This window comes from Pristiophorus japonicus, chromosome 11 (assembly GCF_044704955.1).
Source record: "Pristiophorus japonicus isolate sPriJap1 chromosome 11, sPriJap1.hap1, whole genome shotgun sequence".
Classification (NCBI taxonomy): Eukaryota; Metazoa; Chordata; class Chondrichthyes; family Pristiophoridae; genus Pristiophorus; species Pristiophorus japonicus.
In genome coordinates this window covers 205,622,442-205,648,039 of record NC_091987.1, presented here as the reverse complement: position 1 = coordinate 205,648,039, position 25,598 = coordinate 205,622,442, and the positions used below count along the sequence as shown (strand labels likewise).

General features: G+C 43.7%; 1 protein-coding gene across 7 annotated transcripts in view; it reads left to right on the top strand.

Annotated features, from left to right (window-relative positions):
• The window catches only part of dixdc1b (DIX domain containing 1b), a 192,008-nt gene that overhangs the window by 102,401 nt on the left and 64,009 nt on the right, over nt 1-25,598 (top strand). The window contains exon 6 of one of the 7 annotated variants that reach the window (XM_070894446.1): nt 13,460-13,800. The exons of the other annotated variants lie outside the window; for them this stretch is intronic. Coding sequence (XP_070750547.1) covers nt 13,460-13,556 — 97 coding nt within the window. The 3' untranslated portion in view covers nt 13,557-13,800. Of the gene's footprint in view, nt 1-13,459; nt 13,801-25,598 lie in introns of those variants that run through there. 7 annotated transcript variants of the gene reach the window in all.

Here is a 25,598-nt window from a genome sequence, read left to right as displayed (position 1 = left end):
GAAAAGAAAGATAGATTACGAAAGTAAACTTGCGCAAAACATAAAAACAGATAGTAAAAGCTTTTACCGATATATAAAACGGAAAAGAGTGACTAAAGTAAATGTTGGTCCCTTAGAAGATGAGAAGGGGTATTTAATAATGGAAAATGTGGAAATGGCTGAGACTTTAAACAATTATTTTGCTTCGGTCTTCACAGTGGAAGACACAAAAACCATGCCAAAAATTGCTGGTCACGGGAATGTGGGAAGGGAGGACCTTGAGATAATCACTATCACTAGGGGGGTAGTGCTGGACAGGCTAATGGGACTCAAGGTAGACAGGGCCCCTGGTCCGGATGAAATGCATCCAGGATATTAAAAGAAATGGCGGAAGTTATAGCAGATGCATTCGTTATAATCTACCAAAATTCTCTGGACTTTGGGGAGGTACCAGCGGATTGGAAAGCAGCTAATGTAATGCCTCTGTTTAAAAAAGGGGGCAGACAAAAGGCAGGTAACTATAGGCCGGTTAGTTTAACATCTGTAGTGGGGAAAATGCTTGAAGCTATCATTAAGGAAGAAATAGCGGGACATCTCGATAGGAATAGTGCAATCAAGCAGACGCAACATAGATTCATGAAGGGGAAATTATGTTTAACTAATTTACTGGAATTCTTTGAGGATATAACGAGCATGGTGGATAGAGGTGTACCGATGGATGTGGTGTATTTAGATTTCTAAAAGGCATTCGATAAGGTGCCACACAAAAGGTTACTGCAGAAGATAAAGGTACGCGGAGTCAGAGGAAATGTATTAGCATGGATAGAGAATTGGCTGGCTGGCAGAAAGCAGAGAGTCGGGATAAATGAGTTCTTTTCGGGTTGGAAATCGGTGGTTAGTGGTGTGCCACAGGGATCGGTGCTGGGACAACAATTGTTTACAATATACATAGATGACCTGAAAGAGGGGACAGAGTGTAGTGTAACAAAATTTGCAGATGACACAAAGATTAGTGGGAAAGCGGGTTGTGTAGAGGACACAGAGAGGCTGCAAAGAGATTTAGATAGGTTATGCGAATGGGCTAAGGTTTGGCAGATGGAATACAATGTCAGAAAATGTTAGGTCATCCACCTTGGGGGAAAAAAAACAGTAAAAGGGAATATTATTTGAATGGGGAGAAATTACAACATGCTGCGGTGCAGAGGGACCTGGGGGTCCTTGTGCATGAATCCCAAAAAGTTAGTTTGCAGGTGCAGCAGGTAATCAGGAAGCGAATGGAATGTTGGCCTTCATTGCGAGAGGGATGGAGCACAAAAGCAGGGAGGTCCTGCTGCAACTGTTTGGGTATTAGTGAGGCCGCACCTGGAGTACTGCGTGCAGTTTTGGTACCTTACTTAAGGAAGGATATACTAGCTTTGGAAGGGGTACAGAGACGATTCACTAGGCTGATTCTGGAGATGAGAGGGTTACCTTATGATGATTAGATTGAGCAGACTGGGTCTTTACTCGTTGGAGTTCAGAAGGATGAGGGGGGATCTTATAGAAACATTTAAAATAATGAAAGGGATAGACAAGATAGAGGCAGAGAGGTTGTTTCCACTGGTCGGGGAGACTAGAACTAGGGGACACAGCCTCAAAATAGAAACATAGAAACATAGAAACATAGAAAATAGGTGCAGGAGTAGGCCATTCGGCCCTTCGAGCCTGCACCGCCATTCAATGAGTTCATGGCTGAACATTCAACTTCAGTACCCCATTCCTGCTTTCTCGCCATACCCCTTGATCCCCCTAGCAGTAAGGACCTCATCTAACTCCTTTTTGAATATATTTAGTGAATTGGCCTCAACAACTTTCTGTGGTAGAGAATTCCACAGGTTCACCACTCTCTGGGTGAAGAAGTTCCTCCGCATCTCGGTCCTAAATGGCTTACCCCTTAACCTTAGACTGTGACCCCTGGTTCTGGACTTCCCCAACATTGGGAACATTCTTCCTGCATCTAACCCCGTCAGAATTTTATATGTTTCTATGAGGTCCCCTCTCATTCTTCTGAACTCCAGTGAATACAAGCCCAGTTGATCCAGTCTTTCTTGATAGGTCAGTCCCGCCATCCCGGGAATCAGTCTGGTGAACCTTCGCTGCACTCCCTCAATAGCAAGAATGTCCTTCCTCAGGTTAGGAGACCAAAACTGTACACAATACTCCAGGTGTGGCCTCACCAATGCTCTGTACAACTGTAGCAACACCTCCCTGCCCCTGTACTCAAATCCCCTTGCTATGAAGGCCAACATGCCATTTGCTTTCTTAACCGCCTGCTGCACCTGCATGCCAACCTTCAATGACTGATGTACCATGACACCCAGGTCTCTTTGCACCTCCCCTTTTCCTAATCTGTCACCATTCAGATAATAGTCTGTCTCTCTGTTTTTACCACCAAAGTGGATAACCTCACATTTATCCACATTATACTTCATCTGCCATGCATTTGCCCACTCACCTAACCTATCCAAGTCGCTCTGCAGCCTCACAGCATCCTCCTCGCAGCTCACACTGCCACCCAACTTAGTGTCATCCGCAAATTTGGAGATACTACATTTAATCCCCTCATCTAAATCATTAATGTACAGTGTAAACAGCTGGGGCCCCAGCACAGAACCTTGCAGTACCCCACTAGTCACTGCCTGCCATTCTAAAAAGTACCCATTTACTCCTACTCTTTGCTTCCTGTCTGACAACCAGTTCTCAATCCATGTCAGTACACTACCCCCAATCCCATGTGCTCTAACTTTGCACATCAATCTCTTGTGTGGGACCTTGTCGAACGCCTTCTGAAAGTCCAAATATACCACATCAACTGGTTCTCCCTTATCCACTCTACTGTAAACATCCTCAAAAAATTCCAGAAGATTTGTCAAGCATGATTTCCCTTTCACAAATCCATGCTGACTTGGACCTATCATGTCACCTCTTTCCAAATGCACTGCGATGACATCCTTAATAATTGATTCCATCATTTTACCCACTACCGATGTCAGGCTGACCGGTCTATAATTCCCTGTTTTCTCTCTCCCTCCTTTTTTAAAAAGTGGGGTTACATTGGCTACCCTCCACTCCATAGGAACTGATCCAGAGTCAATGGAATGTTGGAAAATGACTGTCAACGCATCCACTATTTCCAAGGCCACCTCCTTAAGTACTCTGGGATGCAGTCCATCAGGCCCTGGGGATTTATCGGCCTTCAATCCCATCAATTTCCCCAACACAATTTCCCGGCTAATAAGGATTTCCCTCAGTTCCTCCTCCTTACTAGACCCCCCGACCCCTTTTATAACCGGAAGGTTGTTCGTGTCCTCCTTCGTGAATACCGAACCAAAGTACTTGTTCAATTGGTCCGCCATTTCTTTGTTCCCCGTTATGACTTCCCCTGATTCTGACTGCAGGGGACCTACATTTGTCTTTACTAACCTTTTTCTCTACATATCTATAGAAACTTTTGCAATCCGTCTTAATGTTCCCTGCAAGCTTCTTCTCATACTCCATTTTCCCTGCCCTAATCAAACCCTTTGTCCTCCTCTGCTGAGTTCTAAATTTCTCCCAGTCCCCAGGTTCGCTGCTATTTCTGGCCAATTTGTATGCCACTTCCTTGGCTTTAATACTATCCCTGATTTCCCTTGATAGCCACGGTTGAGCCACCTTCCCTTTTTTATTTCTATGCCAGACAGGAATGTACAATTGTTGTAGTTCATCCATGCGGTCTCTAAATGTCTGCCATTGCCCATCCACAGTCAACCCCTTAAGTATCATTCGCCAATCCATCTCAGCCAATTCACGCCTCATACCTTCAAAGTTAGCCTTCTTTAAGTTCTGGACCATGGTCTCTGAATTAACTGTTTCATTCTCCATCCTAATGCAGAATTCCACCATATTATGGTCACTCTTCCCCAAGGGGCCTCGCACAACGAGATTGCTAATTAATCCTTTCTCATTACATAACACCCAGTCTAAGATGGCCTCCCCCCTAGTTGGTTCCTCGACATATTGGTCTAAAAAACCATCCCTTATGCACTCCAGAAAATCCTCCTCCACCGTATTGCTTCCAGTTTGGTTAGCCCAATCTATGTGCATATTAAAGTCACCCATTATAACTGCTGCACCTTTATTGCACGCACCCCTAATTTCCTGTTTGATGCCCTCCCCAACATCACTACTACTGTTTGGAGGTCTGTACACAACTCCCACTAACGTTTTTTGCCCTTTGGTGTTCTGCAGCTCTACCCATATAGATTCCACATCATCCAAGCTAATGTCCTTCCTAACTATTGCCTTAATCTCCTCCTTAACCAGCAATGCTACCCCACCTCCTTTTCCTTTTATTCTATCCTTCCTGAATGTTGAATACCCCTGGATGTTGAGTTCCCAGCCCCTGCTCATCCTGGAGCCACGTCTCCGTAATCCCAATCACATCATATTTGTTAACATCTATTTGCACAGTTAATTCATCCACCTTATTGCGGATACTCCTTGCATTAAGACACAAAGCCTTTAGGCTTGTTTTTTTAACACCCTCTGTCCTTTTAGAATTTTGCTGTACAATGGCCCTTTTTGTTCTTTGCCTTGGGTTTCTCTGCCCTCCACTTTTCCTCATCTCCTTTCTGTCTTTTGTTTTTGCCTCCTTTTTGTTTCCCTCTATCTCCCTGCATTGGTTCCCATCCCCCTGCCATATTAGTTTAACTCCTCCCCAACAGCACTAGCAAACACTCCCCCGAGGACATTGGTTCCGATTCTGCCCAGGTGCAGACCGTCCGGATTGTACTGGTCCCACCTCCCCCAGAACCGGTTACAATGCCTCAGGAATTTGAATCCCTCCCTGCTGCACCATTGCTCAAGCCACGTATTCATCTGAGCTATCCTGCGATTCCTACTCTGACTAGCACGTGGCACTGGTAGCAATCCCGAGATTACTACTTTTGAGGTCCTACTTTTTAATTTAGCTCCTAGCTCCTTAAATTCATTTCGTAGGAACTCATCCCTTTTTTTACCTATGTCATTGGTACCAACGTGCACCACGACAACTGGCTGTTCTCCCTCCCTTTTTAGAATGTCCTCCACCCGCTCCGAGACATCCTTGACCCTTGCACCAGGGAGGCAACATACCATCCTGGAGTCTCGGTTGCGGCCGCAGAAACGCCTATCTATTCCCCTTACAATTGAATCCCCTATCACTATCGCTCGCCCACTCTTTTTCCTGCCCTCCTGTGCAACAGAGCCAGCCACGGTGCCATGAACTTGGCTGCTGCTGCCCACTCCTGATGAGTCATCCCCCTCAACAGCACTCAAAGCAGTGTATCTGTTTTGCAGTGGGATGACCACAGGGGACCCCTGCACTACCTTCCTTGCACTACTCTTCCTGCTGGTCTTCCATTCCCTCGCTGGCTGTGGACCCTTCTCCTGCAGTAAGACCAACTCGCTACACGTGATACTCACGTCATTCTCAGCATCGTGGATGCTCCAGAGTGAATCCACCTTCAGCTCCAACTCCGCAACGCGGACCGTCAGTAGCCGGAGGTGGACACACTTCCCGCACATGTAGTCGTCAGGGACACTGGTGTTGTCCCCGTGTTCCCACATGGTACAGGAGGAGCATATCACGTGACCGAGCTGTCCTGCCATGACTTAACCCTTAGATACACTTAAATTGCCGACAACAATGTTAAAAGTTACTGACTAATAAAGAAAAAGAAAAACTACTCACCAATCAGCAGCCAATCACTTACCACGTTGGCTGTGACGTCACCTTTTGATTTCTTTCTACTTCTTTTTTGCCTTTTTTGCCTTCTCTCCCAGCTGGAGCTGCACCGGTACGCCTCTCTCGACGCTCCCCGGACTGCTGAGCCTTTTATAAGCCGCTGCCTCTCTCGACTCCCGCCTCTCTCGACGCTCCCCGGACTGCTGAGCCTTTTATAAGCCGCTGCCTCTCTCGACGCTCCCCGGACTGCTGAGCCTTTTATAGGCCGCTGCCTCTCTCGACTCCCGCCTCTCTCGACGCTCCCCGGACTGCTGAGCCTTTTATAAGCCGCTGCCTCTCTCGACTCCCGCCTCTCTCGACGCTCCCCGGACTGCTGAGCCTTTTATAAGCCGCTGCCTCTCTCGACGCTCCCCGGACTGCTGCGGGAGCCAATTTAAAACCGAGTTGAGAAGGAATTTCTTCTCCCAGAGGGTTGTGAATCTGTGGAATTCTCTGCCCAAGGAAACAGTTGAGGCTAGCTCATTGAATGTATTCAAATCACAGATAGATTTTTAACCAATAAGGGAATTAAGGGTTACGGGGCGGGCGGGTAAGTGGAGCTGAGTCCACGGCCAGATCAGCCATGATCTTGTTGAATGGCGGAGCAGGCTCGAGGGGCTTGATGACCTACTCCTGTCCCAAATTCTTATGTTCTTATGTATGTCCCCTGGTTCTGGACTTCCCCAACATCGGAAACATTCTTCCCGCATCTAACCTGTCCAGTCCCGTCAGAATCTTATACGTTTCTATGAGATCCCCTCTCATTCTTCTAAACTCCTGTGAATAAAGGCCCAGTTGATCCAGTCTCTCCTCATATGACAGTCCATCCATCCCTGGAATCAGTCTGGTGAACCTTTGCTGCACTCCCTCAATAGCAAGAATGTCCTTTCTCAGATTAGGAGACCAAAACTGAACACAATATTCCAGCTGAGGCCTCACTAAGGTCCTGTACAGCTGCAGTAAGACCTCCCTGCTCCTGTATTCAATTCCCCTAGCTATGAAGGCCAACATACCATTTGTCTTCTTCACCGCCTGCTGTACCTGCATGCCCACTTTCAGTGACTGATGAACTATGACACCCAGGTCTCATTGCACCTCCCCTTTTCCTAATCTACCGCCATTCAGATAATATTCTGCCGCCTTGTTTTTGCCCCCAAAGTGGATAACCTCACATTTATCCACATTATACTGCATCTACCATGTATTTGCCCACTTGCCTAACCTGTCCAAGTCACCCTGCTGCCTCTTGGCGTCCTCCTCACAGCTCACACCGCTACCCAGTTTAGTCATCAGCAAACTTGGAGATATTACACTCAATTCCATCATCTAAATCATTAATATATATTGTAAAGAGCTGGGGTCCCAGCACTGAGCCCTGCGGCACTCCACTAGTCACTGCCTGCCATTCTGAAAAGGACCCGTTTATCCCGACTCTCTGCTTCCTATCTGCCAACCAGTTCTCTATCCACGAGAATACCTTACCCCCAATACCATGCGCTTTGATTTTGCACACCAATCTCCTGTGTGGGACCTTGTTAAAAGCCTTTTGAAAATCCAAATGCACCACATCCACTGGTTCTCCCTTGTCCACTCTATTAGTTACATCCTCAAAAAATTCCAGAAGATTTGTCAAGCATGATTTCCCTTTCATAAATCCATGCTGACTTGGACCAATCCTATCACTGCTTTCCAAATGCGCTGCTATTTCATCCTTACTGATTGATTCCAACATTTTCCCCACTACTGATGTTAGGCTAACCGGTCTATAATTACCCGTTTTCTCTCTCCCTCCTTTTTTAAAAAGTGGTGTCACATTAGCAACCCTCCAGTCCATAGGAACTGATCCTGAGTCGATAGACTGCTGGAATATGATCACCAATGCATCCACTATTTCTAGGGCCACTTCCTTAAGTACTCTGGGATGTAGACTATCAGGCCCTGGGGATTTATCGGCCTTCAATCCCGTCAATTTCCCTAACACAATTTCCCGCCTAATAAGGATATCCTTCAGTTCCTCCTTCTCACTGGACCCTTGGTCCCCTAGTACATCCGGAAGGTTATTTGTATCTTCCTTTGTGAAGACAGAACCGAAGTACTTGTTCAATTGGTCTACCATTTCTTTGTTCTCCATTATAAATTCACCCGAATCTGACTGCAAGGGACTTACGTTTGTCTTCACTAATCTTTTTCTCTTCACATATCTATAGAAGCTTTTGCAGTCAGTTTTTATGGTTCTGGCAAGCTTCCTTAATTAACCATAAGTAAATGTTTTTGAAAATGTGTTTACTATGCTTTATTGATTTAAAAAGTGGTTAAAAATAAAATGGTGCTGTGGGCTCTAAGTCAGTTAAATAAATACATTTATTATATATAATGTTGTGTTTGAACACATGTTGATTACACTATTTTTAACCAATCGAGTGGGAGTTTTGCTGAAACAGGACAGTGCAGACATTATTGATTTTGTTTTTGCATTCAGCTCCACAGCTGGGTAGCAGACCCAGGCTGTCTGTCTTGACTGTGACGTCGCATAATCACTCCAGCCTCAATCAGTGCCAAGCAAAACTGACTGCATATGTGGCATCAAGTGGTTAGGGTTGTTATTGGAAATGGCTTCTGCTTGCAATTTTAAATTAGTTGGATATCATTTTGTTGGTATTGAATATCGAGTTTCCTCTTCCAGCTTTGTTATATCACTCTCGCATTTTATGTACCAAATATTTGGAAAGTATAACATTCCTTAAATATCTTGAGGCTAAGACGTGCTGATCAGAGAGCATGAAGAATGTATTTTCTGTGCAAAGTAAGCAACAAGCTGAACCCTATTAAAAGTGATTTCGTGCTGTGCAAAACCAGTTAGCTTAGTTACACAGCAGGCTAGTATACTAGGACATTGTAACATGGAGGGTGGCTTGGATGCTGTCTGATGCCTACAGTTCTTATCACAGCAACTTCCTAATCTAGGGTGAATGGCAGAGAGGGAGTTAATTAGTCGAGTACAAGAACTCCCCTACAAGGAGGGAAATTAGTGACCTGTTACAGAATGCCAAAGGTAGAAATAAGGTACGCGCTTGCTGTGTGCTCATTTTGGCCGGAGAGTTATGAGAGTTAAAATTAAAATGAGCTGTCTTTTTTTGCAGAACAACCGGTTGGTATATTTGATTTACAGTATTCATGATTTAAAAAAAGATAATTGCAGAAATGATGTTGCAGTCCTCAAATTGTTCATGCTTTTTTCTTTTCTCATGAGTTAGGTTTTCCTGAGGCGAGTAAAGCTTCTCTTGTTTTTTTCCCTTCTTTCCTAACATAGTGACCCTTTTGTGCCCTGGGAGCATCTATACTGGTGGCTGGCTGTGTCATTGTTAAGCAAAACAGCGAGCTTGCAAGAAATGCAAAATCAATAGCAACCAATTCATTTGTTACAGCACTATGGGAGTAAATGTGAAGCTAGGGCCAAAATCATTTACACAATTTCAAAAATGGTTTAAAGAACAGTTCCAAACTAGGTTGAAGTGTAAAAAAAAATTAGATTCCAAATTTTCATTTCACTGGAGGGTCACTCCCACTGGAAATATTGCAAACATTAGCTTATTGGTTCTCTCAATTTTGTGACAAATCCATGTTTCATTCTTGATTATTGTTGACACTGTAATAATGTTGCCCTAATACTGTGACTGGACTCGATATAATATTGACAGCATGGCATAGCATTGAGAATCACTGCAAAGGTTTCTGATGTCTGAGACTAGTTTGCTTTGTTCTTTCTTCAAAATCTCCCATCAGTTCCCAAGAACTAAAACATTTAGGGGCTGCATTTTCGGTTTGTTGCTGTCTCTGTTTTCGCCCCGGAGGGGAGGTAATGGCGGCGGAAAGCATTTCCTGGCGGCCGGCCAGCTTCCAGTGATCCGCCGGGACATTCGGTGCCGGGTTTGTAAGGGCGCGGAGCAGTATCACCCGGGAGAGGCGAGCCAGTGTGCAACGCCCCTGGTTGCGACACCAGCACGATATTTAGTTTGCGTCCGATCTGTAGCGCACCCTCGTGGGAATGCCTGTGAAAGCTGGCGGTCCGAGCTGTACCGGCCGCAGTGAGTGAAGTAAGGGTGATTGCTTTTTATTTTTGCGATTTATGCTGATGTGGCGTCAGTAATGTATTGGGAATGTTGGTGGTGGGTTTATTTTCAGATTTTTTTTCCCACGGAAGCCTCTCTTAGGACACTCCGAGGCCCGCTGTTTAGCTCGGATTTTCAGTTGCTCAGCTGGCCTAGCACCCTAAAAGAAGTGCTCCGCTCCAAGCTCCGGGCCCAGCTAGTGAATTTTGCAGCTAGAGACGCAAACCATTTCCCGGTGCAAAATTTACTGCTCCACCTGGATTAATGTCTCAACAGAAAAGCGACCGAATTTCCACCCCTAGCTGTTCAGTGTGGAGACTCGATGGGCTAGAAATGCGTCTTGGACAGTGGCGAAAAATGGGCGGTATTGGGTCGGCCGCCCATAACACTCAGCCTGATATTCATTGATTGCAGTGGAACTGAATATCAGGCGCTGGGTGTACCGGGCCGCCGATCCGATACCGCCCGTTTGCGCCACCGTCCGAGACGAATTTCCAAGCCATTTTTTTTTGTCCTAGACAATTTTCTTACCTCCCTTCCTCCCCCGAAGACACTTACATTTTCAGGGGTACGGTTTCGAGAGTGCCATTCATCCTCATCCAAGTGCCTGGTAATGATTTGCGAACCTGGAAACTGAGTGTCAGTATACTATTCTATGATCAGGGGCACCATAGCTGAGTTCAGTCCTATCTACGGCTATTTCCACACATGTATACCTCCTGTAAGGATCACTGGATAGCAATTAGAAACAGAAACCTTGATTGATTGCCCTCTCCCTAGCTTAGGGGCACCAAGTCCAACAGTAGAACTATTATTGCTGCACAGAATGTTGAGGGATCCTGTGACCTTCCTGGTCTGTATGCCTCAATGACTTATTAGGTAATCTTATTTTGCCATCAGAGAACCTTTATGTGCTTACTAACCTGTTCTCGCTAAAACAACTCTTGACAAACTGAAGTGCAGAGTGGTGTTTCATTTCTCAATGTTGAAATTATTTTTTTAAAAGATTCAGCGCTTCAGGGAGAAATAAGTCATTGGGTGTGGGTTTGGCCTCTTTTTTTTCTCCGTGTGCTGAATTCCTGATTACTGAGCATAGGTCAAGCACTTTCCCACAGGGAATGAGAACAAATTTGAGAAAGCGTCACTCCTGCTCTGCTGTCATGCACCTCCTTGCAGAGTGACTGAAGTCCTGGTACAGGCCACTTGGTTGCCCCCTTGGGCATGGATACCACATGACACTGGAAGGGCCAAGGAAGGGAAACCGAAGGAAATATTCTTTTATGAAGGATAGGTGTTACCTTTCAATTATAAACCTCCCATGATGGGAAAGTACACACATGCCATCGATTCCCCTGCCTCATAAAGGATATCTGTCCATTGAGGCCTTTGAAAGGGGTTATGTTAATGCTGTCGTACCTCATGTACAATCATATTGTATCCTACTGTAAACAGAGTCCTGGCAATGCTCTTGTACAATACATCTAATGGGCCCAAATTTGGCCCTCCGGTTTTTTCGGCGCACTCAAGTGAGGTGCGCCAACTTCCTACGCTCAAAGCGGCGTCGAAAAGTCTTTGTGCTTGGTGTGGCAATTAAATTAGGGGGCGGAGCTATGGCCCTGCACTCAAGAGTGCTGGCAGCTCAACGCATGCACACTGGAGGTTTCGCGCATACACAGTAGCTCCTCTGCAGCGTGGGACCCGATATCCCGCCTCTATCCCAAGTTGAGTGCCGTCACGAGAGAAGCCCGGCAGTCCCTCCACGTTGACTCCTGCAGCCTCCGTGTTCTGCGAGCCCAGCCTGCTGTGTGTTGTGTGTGGCCAGTTCCCTGTGCTCTCTCTCCCGCCTGGGCGTCCCACCCACCCGCACCTATCCCCAATAGAATGGTCTCTCACCGGCAGGCCCGCTGACTTCCCGGGCCAAGTTATGAAGGTAGGAGTTAAGTTTTATTTTTTATTTTATTTATTTATTTATTATTGATGGCTTTTATTATTCTTAAATGTTGTTGTGAAGGTGTTTAGTGCTTTGCAAGGTCCTCTCCGCTTCCCTTCCCCCCCCTCCCCCCCCATCTCTGGCTACCTGCGCTGATTTCTTAACTCTCCGCAAGGGTTTTCTGTGCGGCCACAAGTGGCCACATATGCTGGCCAAAGTTAGTTTGGAGCAACTATTAACTGGCCAAAACAGGCGTAAGCGGCTGGTAATGCCCTCTTTGGGGGAAAAAAAAACTAAACTTAAAAAAACATCCCAACTAACTCACTTACACTGGTGTAAATTAAATGTGCAGAATGGGGATTTTTAAGATACTCCAGAAAAATCAAGTTGCTCCAAAAAAAAACGGAGCAACTCCTGGGCAAATTTGGGCCCAATGTCACTTAAGATCCAGCTTTTTTCCTGACATAGTCATTCCAGCTAGTTTCTAAGGAATATTCTGTCTGCCTAAATTTATTTCATGTTACGAGATTCTGTTGAATTTCCAAATGCAGAAATGTTGTAAACACACCATATCCAAATAAAGCACTTTAGGCGGGTGGGGGGGGGGGGGGGGAGCGGTGAAATTGCCCTCCGCACCTACCCCTTGTTTGGGGCAGATAATTCGATTATTCCTGCCTGGAGGGAAGAGATGGTAAATTTGGCTGTTAGTTCAAGAAACCGCCTCTTGGCGGTTTTGGAGGCAGGGCTGGGGGGTGGGGGCGCAGTGGTGATGACGGCAGCACGACGTGGCCTTAAAAAAAGTGGCAATTTCGGCCCCAAGTTGTTTTAACTTGTAAATGATCAAGTTATGAAGGTGTTTTGCAAACACCAGCGGTGCTTGTCAGAAACTGCATTGCAGTTGGGCATGGTACCACCTTGCTGCCGACCCGGAGAACCATGCCGCAGTAAGAATCTGAGCCTTCAGGGAGGAGGGGGCAAATTAGAAAAACTTTCAAAAACGGAAAATGTGTTTTTATTACCATTTGTTCGGGGAGCTCTTACCTCCAATATCATTTTTAAGATTAACTTTTTCATTTAGCTATTTCGGTTTGATCTTTAATTGACCTAATCAGACCCTTGACTATACTGCATATTAGGAATGCTCAGATTTAATCTGTTATGGATATTTTTAAAAGATAGCATTGAAAATGTGAAATATTTTAGACGATGGGAGTTAGCACATGCACTCTTGTAGTCCAGGATTACAACTTGTGTCAAAATCTGTTGAGGAAATACTCTGAAAATGCGGCAGGATTGTGGTTGGGGGCCCATTCTGCCTGTTGCAAATTGGTGGTATATCTCTTAGCTCCGTTCATAAAGGCATAGAAATCTGAACCACTTCATTAGAAGTGGCAACAATAATGATCAACATCAGCTAAGGACAAAACGTACTAAATCCCATGCCAGTGAGTAATCCACCCTAATTAGCTTCAGGCCCCGCCCCTTCCCTTCACAAGCAAAAATCTTTTTTATCCCTGTGGTGTGAAGTAAATGAATAGTGACTGTTGTGCATTGGATATATTTGACAACAGAGAAGGCAGAGCAGTAGACAGGCAGTGCATTTGAAACGCTGGTTTCTTAAGCCAAATGTTGAAAGAAGCTGTTTCCAATTTTGAACAGTTGTTTCCACAAAGTGTTCTCTACTGGACGTAAGCGAAGAGTTGTGACCGAGGTTACTGAAACTGCAGATTCCATGAAAAGAAACAGTCATGTCTAAGAAAATGGCTCAAAATAGAAAGGGATCAAGCAAAATAGGCAGCACATTTTGAACACAAGCTTCTGGAGCTGGACGCTGGAAGAAACTGCTACCCTTTTAAGCTGTCTTTTCAGACCGTGTTCATACTGGATATACGTGAAACAGAGCTGGAGACGAGTGGATAGGCATTGTGGCTAAATGAAGAGTCTAACTTGTGAAGCTGCAGGTCAGAGGGGACAATGGGAGGACTACAGATCAAATGGTAGGAGCTTTTAAAATAAACAGAAAATGTACCATTAAAGCTGCAGTGTTTTTCATCTGTCTCAATGCTCTGCTTACAAGCAGCTGCCAATGACTGTGCACTGATATTTCTGATTGGCAGCAATTAGAATCAGCAAAATGTTTTTCGTTTTTTGAACTTCTGAAAAAAAATCTATATATCGAAAGGCACAGAGACAAAAAATAATGATTTACCTGTTTTTTTTGTTTCCTATCTCATTGATATTAAGCAAATAAAATGACATGATTTGTATCCTGTCTGCAATCGTGGTGTCACTATTTATATCCAGAATCAATCAGTTTAAAAGCTTTTAAATCCTTCATCCGCATAAACCTTTGCAAAGATCTGAACAAAATGTCTCTCAGGCTGCATTAACCTACATTTGGATGTGAACTGCTAGTCTCCTCCTTTTTGCGCTGAAATTTCCACGCACAGGGCTAACATTATCTAGGGCACATGAGCAGTCATCCATTCCTTATTTTGCATTTTCATATAAAAAAAAACTTGAAATATGCATGGAGTGAGTGCATACTGCATTCATTACATTTTCACAACAAATCTATAAGGAACAGTTTAGATCTCTTTTTCCTGTGTATAAATACCAGTACTGTGCTCTAGGGTTTGCAAGAAATGATTACAAGATTTTTTTTTTATAAGGAATAGTTCACTATTTTCAAATTGTTTGCTTTAAACCCTGCATTGGGGAAAAGAGCACACTGCCCTCCTGTTGAAATGACTGCTGGAGAGTTGTTTCAGCTGGCAGTCAGTAGGCTACATTCCTACATAAATTCTTCCTTTGTCCAAACCTATTTTCCTATTACATTACTTAAAAAAAAACACACCAAGTCTACAGAAATCAATAATATTTTATTAGATTCATTTTGAGAATTCCGGAGACAAAACAGCTAAACCAAACTTCATCCCTTCATATCGGTTAAAACTTAGTGCCCCACTGAGAGCCTTTCTGTAAATGTTGGAATTTGGAGAAGAGGGTTCAAAAAGGGAATAGCAATATCTGTTAGGCTAGACACATGTAACACTGTTTCCTGATTGCTTACTGCCTAGTGTTTTTAATTTGAATTTTATTTAATCATTTTTCTGATTGTGTTTTTTTTAAAAGAAGGAAATTATAACACAATTAAAATTAGTCTGAATAGTTATATGATTACTAGAAATGCTCCGTTCATTTCTATTCTTTGTGTCTATATCTTGATTTTTTTTAATGACTTGTGCTATATAATCATATGATTATTTTAATAGCTGCAAAGATAGCCAACAGAAAGAGACCAAAGCTAACAGCTGACCTTATTGAACCAAACTCGGTTCTTTCCTTTGGATCTGGTCCAGTATCTGTGTCCTAACTTCAATTTCTGTGGGTTAACTGTTAACTTCTGGCACATGTAATTATGAATATATTGATCTGCTTTGGGGGGGGGCGGTGGTCTGGAGAACGGGTTTCCCAATGCCTGAGTAGCATTTGAATGCTCCGCTTCCCAGCTACAGCCAGATGTCGAGGCTGGTAGGCGTGCGGCACTAGGCCGCAGAGAGGAAGGGATTTGGGCGGGGGGGGGGGGGGGGAAGAGCATCGGTAGGGAGGGGGGTGGATGCGGAGGTGGGTCTGGTCAAGAGGTGGAGAATGATCGGGGGCTGGAGGTGCATTGGTTGGGGGTGGGGGGGTGGGTGCTGGTTGGGAGCTGGAGGGGGGGGGGTGCTGGTTGGGAGCTGGAGGGTGGAGATTGGAGGCTGTGGGGGAATCGTAGGCATCAGGGAGGGAGATCGGAGGCCTCAGTTTGCGGGGGGGGGGGGGGAGGTGAGGCCTCGGCGGGGTGGGGGGAGCGATCGGAGGCCTCGAGATGGGGTGGGGGGGTGCAGTGTCCGATCGCGGGGTGGAGGGGGGTGCTGTGAGGCAAGGATGCTTGATTCAGGAGGTAAGTGAAAGGCACTTACTTCCTGGACCCACCAGTTCTCACCTTCCTTTAGTTGGCCGGTTCACCGAGGCACGAGAAACCCGACTAGCCAGAATTAAATTTGGAATGGTGGATCACCATGAGGCACGCCAGCCTCATTATAATTTCTAAATAGATGACCCGCGTTTTGGGAGTGGTTTGGCTGCCCTTCTCGGCTCCCTTAAAACTGGAAGTGGGTGGGTTGGGGTCAGGATTCATTTTTTTAAACTCTTTAACCTACCACTCGATCCCAACCCACCCGTTTATTGGAGTTAAAATTCCCCTCTTTATTTCTACAGCTACTCATTTTTTCTTTTTCTCAGTCTCATGCTTTTCGTTTTGCATATTGACCATTCAAAGCAATACCACAGAAACAACGTAACATTATTAAAAGTCCATAAATAGAATACCACATGTTGGGACTGGATAATACTTCATGGGTGACTCACCTAGTGGATTGACTCATGACGTAAGGAATAATATTGCTCTAAGTATTTTCTTTATCAAACTCAAAAGCACACAGTACCTGCTTGCTTACTTATGTATTTCTTTCCTGTTTATTCCCACACTTGAGTCCCACGCTGTAGCCTTCTTTCATCATTCACTCAGCTGCAGGCAGGACCATTTGAGGTGTGACCTTCTCTGACTGGCTGGTCAGAGAGGCTCTTATGGCCTTCTGTTTTCTCTTCCCTTCCCGCCCCCAAAACCTCGATTGAGTACTCTGTTTCCACACAATGCTCCATTCAGCAATCTCACTGAGAACTTTTAATGGTCACTGAACGATGGCCAGCAAATTATCTGTGTAAAGATTTTTGGATGAGACGTTAAATCGAGGCCCCATCTGCTCTCTCAGGTGGACATAAAAGATCCCGTGGCACTATTTCATCGAAGAGCAGGGGAGTTATCCCCGATGTCCTGGCCAATATTTATCCCTCAATCAACAATCACTAAAAACTGATTATCTAGTCATTGTAACATTGCTGTTTGTGGGAGTTTGCTGTGTGCAAATTGGCTGCCGCATGTCCTACATTACAACACTGACTACATTTCAAAAAGTACTTCATTGGATGTATAGCGCTGGGGTCGTCCGGTGGTTGTGAAAGGCGCTATATAAAATGCAAGTCTATTTCTAAAGATTAAAATATATTGATGTGAAATATAATTGACTGAAGAGGATGGTATTCAAATTGGTGAATTTAGCTTTCTGCTGCTAGAGCGCACACTTTTTAAAAAAAAAATGTTTACTTGAATAATATAAACTACAGAGTGACTGTCATATCATCATCATAGGCGGTCTCTCGAACGAGGATGACTTGCTTCCACGAGAGTTCACAGATCTTTCAATGAAGGACCAGATGTTCCAGTCCTGAACTCCAGTTGAGGGGGTGGAAGATGCCTGTGCGTAGATTTTGTTAACGTGGGGTGACCGTTGCACATTAGTCACCACACGGGCTTGACAGAGCTCGGCCTTTATCCATGGCAAGGGTTAACCAGGACGACTGGCGACCAGCTCTGCTGTACGGACCTAGTACGTACACATATCGCAGTGTGGGCTGGACCGTGCTGCCCTTGGGCCCTCTGCTCTTCTGGGCCCTGTACCCTCATTTGCTGCACCTCTGCCACGATCTCTTAGCGCTCCTCCGCCACAAACGTTCGTCACACCACCACCACGATCTCCCTCCGCACCAAACATTCGCCGGACCTCTGCCACAATCACCCACTGAATCTCAGCCACGATCCCTCACCACTCCTCCGCCTCAATCACTCGCCGCACCTCCGCCACGTCCTTCCCGCTCTTCTGCTTTACCAGGATCCCGCCGATGCTCCTGCCCATACTCTAAACAGCGACCTGGGTCCTGATGACGTCACCCAGTCGCCCACGACTAAAAGCTGTGCAGTGGCCTTCTGTGCAAATGTCGTCCAGGACTTGAAGCAATTTTTATCAAATGCAGGGAAATATTAACAAGCCTACTTTTTCTTTCTTGAAGCCTCTTTCTCAATCAACCATGCTAAGAATTGATTCTATGGGTGATGGTAATCTTTCAATGCTTCCCACCCAAGAGGGTACTCCTTTTGTGTAAACTTAAACAGTGCGTAATGATGAGCTATTTAACCTTGAGAACTATCACATTATTAATCAGTAGATCCACACTCGATGTCCACATAAGCACACTTCACACAACTTGGAAACAAAAATTGGGAAGCATGCATAGCAGGCGGCTGATTCGATATTGCCCGCCATCACCAAAAGTTAAAATTACCCCCAATATGTTTTTATTCACAAATGCTCCATATTGAGTGCCATTTTGATTCAATGGAGGTGAAATTCAACTCGCTCTAGTTTCCGGCGGAGATTGGTAGCGCGTTCTGAACGCGTGTCCTAAGATGTCGGTGAGAGGCCCGAGTCAAATTGGGCATCAGGCCTTATTTCAATAAAACAGGTGGGCCGTGACTGCCAATTGGTCGCTCATGCAGCTTGCTGGTCAGGGCCTGGTGTACTCGGGCAGCTCTGCACTAAAACAGCCCGCAAATAGGTCCTGGGAGAGAGGCGAAGCAGGTCTGCGGGGTGGGGTGGGTACAAGCCCAGGCCAGCAGCAGTATTTTTGTGGAGCGTAATGGCTGTTTCAGACAAGCACACTGCACACCTAGAAGTCCTCAGTTTCCAATTTGGCAGCTGGCACATGATGGGGGGAGGGGGGAGGTGGAGATCAGTGCGGTAGATCACAACCCAAAATTGGTCCCTCTGACGTTAACTTTACACCCAAAAATCGGGTGCAGCGACGTTGAGTATTCCCCCCCCCCCCCCCCCCCAATATTTTGAATTTAGTAGTCAGTAAATTTAAAACTTTACTTTCTGATCCTATCAGCTTTATGTCAAAGTAGAAATGCTTTTCCACAAAGGGAACGAGAATTCGCAGATAAAGCATCCTGGGGCCCTCCACTGTACTTCATGGTTGATTACAGAGCAACATTGGCAAAAAGCTTGGGAACAGCTTGAATACTTGCTGTGTTGACCAGACTGGCACATAATGCATGGTACATAAAGGATGATTGAGGCAGGAGGGGAAATGTGGATTAAAAGTATATAAAATGGACTCTTGAAAAGCAGTTTGCTCTTCTCCAAAGGTTATAATATCAAGGGTCGAGTGTAACACAATCTTTACCCTTCATTTTAGGATTTCATTGTTTTATCAGAGATATCAGATTCCAGGATTTTGACGTTGGTGGCTCTGTATTTCTGTATAGCTGCATAGCTCTCTGCAGGGGCTCTGGCAGCCAGACTGAGGTTGCTATTTCGTACCCAGGCCTACACACACTCAGATTAGTTCATTGAAAACTCGAGACATTTGTTAAATGGGTCACTGAACATGACAGATTTTCCTGTTGTTGGGGAGGCTGGCATCACAAAGGGTTTTCAGCTAGGCCTCAGGAGTTTTGTTGCTGCTCGAAAAAGGCAGCTTTTGGTAAACTTTGTTTTGCATCACAAAAAGATCTCTGACATCATCATCATCATCATCAAACTGTTGGCCAGAAGCCAGCTAGTTTATGATTTGTTGTTCAAGCAGTCTTTCTTAAAACAAGCTCTGATGGGGAACTATGTGCCTTGGACTCTGCAGGAAAGAGATTACATTACTGCAGTTGACTATCCAAAGCCGGCAGTTTTAAAAACATTCCTTTTACAAATGCAGATGATTGAATTTTCTGTTGTACTTGGTGGTTCCAACATAGTGGATATATGCCATTTTGGTGCTCATCAAGGAATTAAATACCCACCCAGGTTCAATTTCAAGTCAAAACATACCATAATGAATGAATTTCCCTCTACTCTGCCTCAAAAATAGACCCAACACCAGCCTCAACAGAGCATGTTTTATCTACCTTTGTAGCCTTTCTGAATAATATTGTTAATGAGTGTTGTTTGGTGGTCTTGTGCTGATTAAGAACTCGGTTGAAACTGCCAAAATGAATTTCACAATCAGTAGAGAGGACACTTTTTAATGTGATCAGTCTGATTAAAGTACAGATCTTAGAGGTGAAATAACAGTATTCCATCCTAGTCTCCACGGCTGATTATAAATAAATATTAAGTTAATGCAGATCATTTTGTGACAGTTGGACCGCCCCTGTCCCGCTTACACACACATGGTTTATACTCATCTTTTATAATCTATTTTTGAGATATCCATAAGTCATTTGGATAACTCACCTTCTGTAAATGCAATATAAAATAAAAAGTTAATTTAGCTCTTTAAAAATAAATGGGAGACACAGTCATTTGCTCATTCTTCCTCCCAACCTGTACTCTTCAGATTCATATTATACCAGTGAGTGATGTGGGGAAAGGGAAGTATTGACCCGTAATTTGCGGTCAGCGGTGAAGCGATGGCGATCGCTGTTGACCTTGAAGAAAGCTGCCCACACACATCTTGTGATTTCTGTGGCAAGAATTTAAACTTTCACAACCATGTAATTGATTGTAGCACTGTCAGTAGGGGATTCCTAGCATAGAGCAGCAGTCATCAAGCTGTCGAAGCAGCCAATCACGTTGAAAAATTCTCAGTCAGCAAACCAGGAAATAAAAAGTACTGATTATCTACACATTAAAAAAATGTTAGAGAGCAAAATAAAGATTAAGACATGCACATGATAAGGTAAAAACTGAAATATCATGAATAGACGTATTTTTTTTAATCTAGTAATTTTATCACAATGGAGAAATGTGACACTCCACAAATATAAAATTAATTTTTCAGCACCAGAACGATTGTTTAAGCCCCAGTTACACCTATTCCAACAAGGCTTAACGTTTAATGGGTTGTTTAACAGTGATATTAGCACAGAAAAGCTTAAGTTTTTATCAATTCCACTGATTTGACTGATTGCTGGTTATTGGAGGGGGCGGGGGAGGGGTGACACAGCGCAGCCAGTGTCGGAGCAGTGAATGACTGACTGACCAGCTTCAGAATTTCTGTGTTTATCTACACATGCGCTAAATCCTGAAGTTATGGTCAGTTTCAGATGGGTAATGGTGGCGAAGGCTGACAGTTCGCCATCATTACCCACTGCAAAATCCGGATCATTCTCTCACACAGCCTTTCCGTCCTATAACAGACAATGAAACTGGCAAACTTCCCTAAATCTACAACACAACAAGAATGAGATTTGAATTTTTCTCTGTTGGTTGAGAATCTATTTTTTCCTTTTCTGTTCTTTACATTTTTGGAATAGGTGCAAGATTTCTAATCCTCTACAAATCACATCTTGGGTTTAGTAAGATCCTTCAAATATAGCTCTGCAATATTAGAGGAGTCCCAATTTAGGGTTCTATTTCAGATACTGACTCATCTGCTGTGCATTTCCTGAATTTTCTCCATATGTCTGTTGCGCTGTGAGGGAGCTGTTTCCATTAGCCAGCTCCCTATGTTTACATTGTACAAACCGCTTCCTTAGCCCAGTGGCAGAATGTTGTGGTGTTGCTCCTGGGACAAAGGAGCCTATTTTAGCAACAGAAGCCAGCTCAAAGATGCTGTTGGCATAAGTGCTTCAAAGTAAATTTTAATATGGGATGTTGTCAGCTATTCTGTCCAAAGAGTAGATGTAGAAAAAGAAGAAAAATCTATTGACAATTACAAGTGATTTAAAATGTGGGAACAAGTCAGTAGTTAAAGCTTTGGAGCTGGATTCTTATCCAAGGGGGCAAAATTCAAATCCCATTCTGGATTGAAATGATGTGTTAGATATGTTAATGATTTAAGAAAGTTTGCCACTTTCATTTTATGTTGGAAAGCTCTGTGTGAGAGAATAATTCCTTTTCCCACATCACTCAGGAACATTAAGAAGGAATGTCCTACTGTGTATCCAGTGAGACGTTTAGAGGTCACACCTCCCAAATAAAAAAGTTGGCATTGAAACAAAGGGAGAGTGGGGAAAATGACAAGAGATTTAAATTTAAATTATAATGTTGTCCTATATTGTCCACTTTTAGCATTTTCTTTTTCACATAGACAGAAGTTTGAATTTTGTAGGAAATGTCAAAACTCAATCCCACATTGATGCCAATTGTGATATCAGTATAAAATTAATTACTGATGGTTTCAAATCCTATTTCATTGTTAACACAAGTATTATAAAAATGAGGCAATTTTTATATTTTTATACAGGTATTTAGAGCCTAGCCTGTTAACATCTATTTCCTACCATTTTTTTAAAAAAAGCAAATTTTGTACAGATCTTTTTTTTTTCCTTCCATCTCTTCCCCATTTTTCACTATTCTACCCTCTTTTAGGAACCCCTGTTTCAAACAATGTGCTTTTCTGAGGGACCTAGCATGGGACATGCGCATGGAGCTTTATTAATGCCCCTGTGTTACTGGTCCTTAAGATGCAGCGTGGGACTTGGTTGACTTGCCCTTCAGTTTTCCATATCAGTGTGCAAGAGTGTAAGAAAGCTTGAATGGAAAGAAATCATTCAACCCATCAAACTTACTCCATACACAGTCCGTGCATGAGCACCTCAATAATAAATGCCACCCCGCCCCCCCCTCGAGGATCATTATTGGAAACTTTCAGTGTGGCGAATTGTAGCACTGAACATGCTGCACCCATAGGCTGTTTTAAAAAAAATTCTATTTCATAAAAATCAGATGTTTTGCAATTTTTAAAGGAGCAATGATTATACTCGTTAAATTGTTTTTTTTAATCATAAACCATGTTGAAAATTATAGGACAGATTTCCAGTTGGAAAACTAAAGCTTGTATTTTAAAACTGTAAACTAGCAATAAAATAATAGTGACCTTTAATCTGTTTTTTTTTTTAGTTGCAAATTCCAGTACTTTCCTCAAACAGAATCATCTGCCAAAGGTTCTAAGTCATATGGTGCAGTGCTGAAGAGAAAGCCACCTTGTAACATTTTGGTTTTTACCATTTGTGCTGTAAAGCGTTTCCACAGAATCTTGGCACGTAAACAAGAGGGTTTTTTTGTGAGCGCAAATATCTGTGGAAAATCTTAATAGTACTGCTATAAAGTAGTGGCCAATCATAGCAAGTAACTGTTTGCCTGAAGAAGGACTGACACAATGTCACAAATTGCTGGATTAAAAATATTTGACATTTACATTTAAAAAAAATAATTCCTGATATGTGGTCACGCTACTAAAGCTGTCATTTATTGCCCATCCCTAGTTGCCCTGAGAAGATTGTGGTGGGTCTTAAGCCATTTGTGGTTTGACAGTTAATAGTCAACAACGTTGCTGTGAGACTGAAGTCACATACAAGCCAAATCGGGTACGGACAGCAGGTTTCCATCCGTAAAAAACATTAATGAACCAGTGGCGTTTTTATCACAATCCAACAGCTTTAATCCATCAACTTCATGGCCACTTTTAATGATACCAACTTTTTAGTTAGATTTTTTTTTTTAACTGATTGATTTAAAATTCTCAAACTGTCATGGTGCGATTCTGTTCTCTGGATTATTAGTCCAAGCATGGTATCACTAGTCCAGCAACCACTGCACTACATTAAGGAGCAATTCCCTGTTGAGTGTTCTCTTTACCAATTTTGTCCAATTGTCCTCTTGAGAGGATTGACTCCTCATGGGATATGGTTGCACAGATTCTTTTTGCGGTCTGATATCCCTCCCAAGTGTGTGAGCCTAGATAATGAGCGTCTGCATGTTCTGTTTTGTGGAGTATCACACACAGCTTGTCCTCATCTTCATAAATAATTCATTTTCCAGCAGCAATCACTGGATAATGATCAGAAGTAGGGACTCGAGCTGATTTTTCCCAGCCGAACCCAAGGGCTCTATGATAAATTGTAGCACTTTTACTACTTCCTCAGTTGAGATCCGTTCACTCAGCACAGACCAGAGATGGAAACTGGGACCTTCTGGTTTGTATAGATGAGCTACCTGCTGCTTTTACCAACTCTCTAATTAAGTGAGCTCCCCTAGGGCATAATAAGGTGAAGACTTGATTTTGACCTCCAAAAAGATGTGCAAAGTATTAGAATCTTTAAAAATCCACCTTATTTAGACCTGAAAGAAATGATAAGACAGCAAGTGGAACAATTGACAGAGGGGTGGCTAATAAGACTGAAGAGAAAAAACCGAGAAACCGAAGCAGAAGAGAGAGTGAGTTGATATTTCAGCATTGCATCTGAGCAGGGCAAGAAAAACCTTGAAGTTTTGTTACATTTATCATTTTAAGCCTGTATTTTGTGACCTAATTACAATCCCTAGACAGTCTAGTATAGAACAGAAGTTGAGTAGGTTGCTGCTACTTACTAGCCTTTCTATTTTGTCTTCACACTGCTATGTTGTTCCCTGAAGTGCTCAGTGAGTTATTCCTGTGAGTAGGTTAGCCAAGTAGACCAGAAACATCACAGGTTTGGCCTCCACCCCAGTCTGTGCTGAGTTAATTGATCTTAACTAGGGAAGCAATTACAGCCTTAGAATTAACCTCATGAGTAAAGGAGGGGGAAATTTTGCCTGGCTTCTTGCGCCTGATTGATATCTATAATCCGTGCTGTAAGTGCACATGTCAGGTGAGGACAGAACTGTGCTCAACTGTAGTGCCCTTCCCCCTGGCTCCCCTCTGATGAAATAGCTTGCTGACTCAGTGCCAAATCTCATAAATAAATAATGACCATTTGAGCAAGGAGCTGCAGTAACTAGTTCCTGTGGAATTAAAGTGCGACATCCTCACTGACACCTGGGAGTCCCTGGCCAAAGACCCACCTAAGTGGAGGAAGTGCATCCGGGAGGGCGCTGAGCCCCTCGAGTCTCAACACCGAGAGCGTGCAGAAATCAAGCGCAGGCAGCGGAAAGAGCGTGCGGCAAACCTGTCCCACCCACTCCTTCCCTCAACGACTATCTGTCCCACTTGTGACAAGGTCTATGGCTCTCGTATTGGACTGTTCAGCCACCAAAGGTCTCACTTCAGGAGTGGAAGCAAGTCTTCCTCGATTCCGAGGGACTGCATATGATGAAGATGATGATGATGACACTGTATTGAAGAATCAATGCCTTTGATGTTGTTCGGGTGGGGAGAAAATTGGTGAGAAAAAAATAATAAAACTACCATATTGAGTTTGGTAAATGTTATTTTGGGGTATTTTTTCCCCCTTTTTACATTTATGCCATATAAGGTTATGCCCAGATTCTTTCATTTAAACAGATGTTTCCATGTCTTTTGATGCTCAGTGGATAAATGTATAATGTGGTGTTTCACAGAGCTAGACTGGGAAGATCCCGGGTTTGATGATTGGGCTGCATTGCATTAGTTTATCTCAGCTGAGAGAGGGGTGTGGATGTTGGGTCAGCCTCAACTGTGCTGTTCGTGTGAACAATAGCCTACTCACTCTGTGGCCTTACATAAGAAAAGAGGCCCCTGAATGAAGTACTGATGGTGCCAGTGGAACTATACCGTAGCACGAGAGGAGGGAAAAGGAAGAGAAATAAGTGAAAGTGGTCTGTGGCTTTTTTTAAGAGGGAGGGATGTTAATCGTTCCTGGAACAATGTATGTAATAAAAGTGTGATCATGACATATGTTTTAAATAAATATATTTCTGACATTTTTAGCAGCAACTAAAAATCCTGAAAAAATAAAAATGGAGAGATTCTTGATCTAATGGAGTAGAGGTGGTTTCAATATAGTCTTGAAATTGAGCAGAAAGCAGGTGACATTAGCCCCTCAGATTTTGGTTTGACACCCTGTATGGTCCTCAATAATGGGATAAGCGTGACGGATTTCTTCTGTGTGTTGTTGCATCTTGATACACTTACTTGATTGTTCAAATCCTGTTATCTTACAGCACAAATGACTAAATCCAGT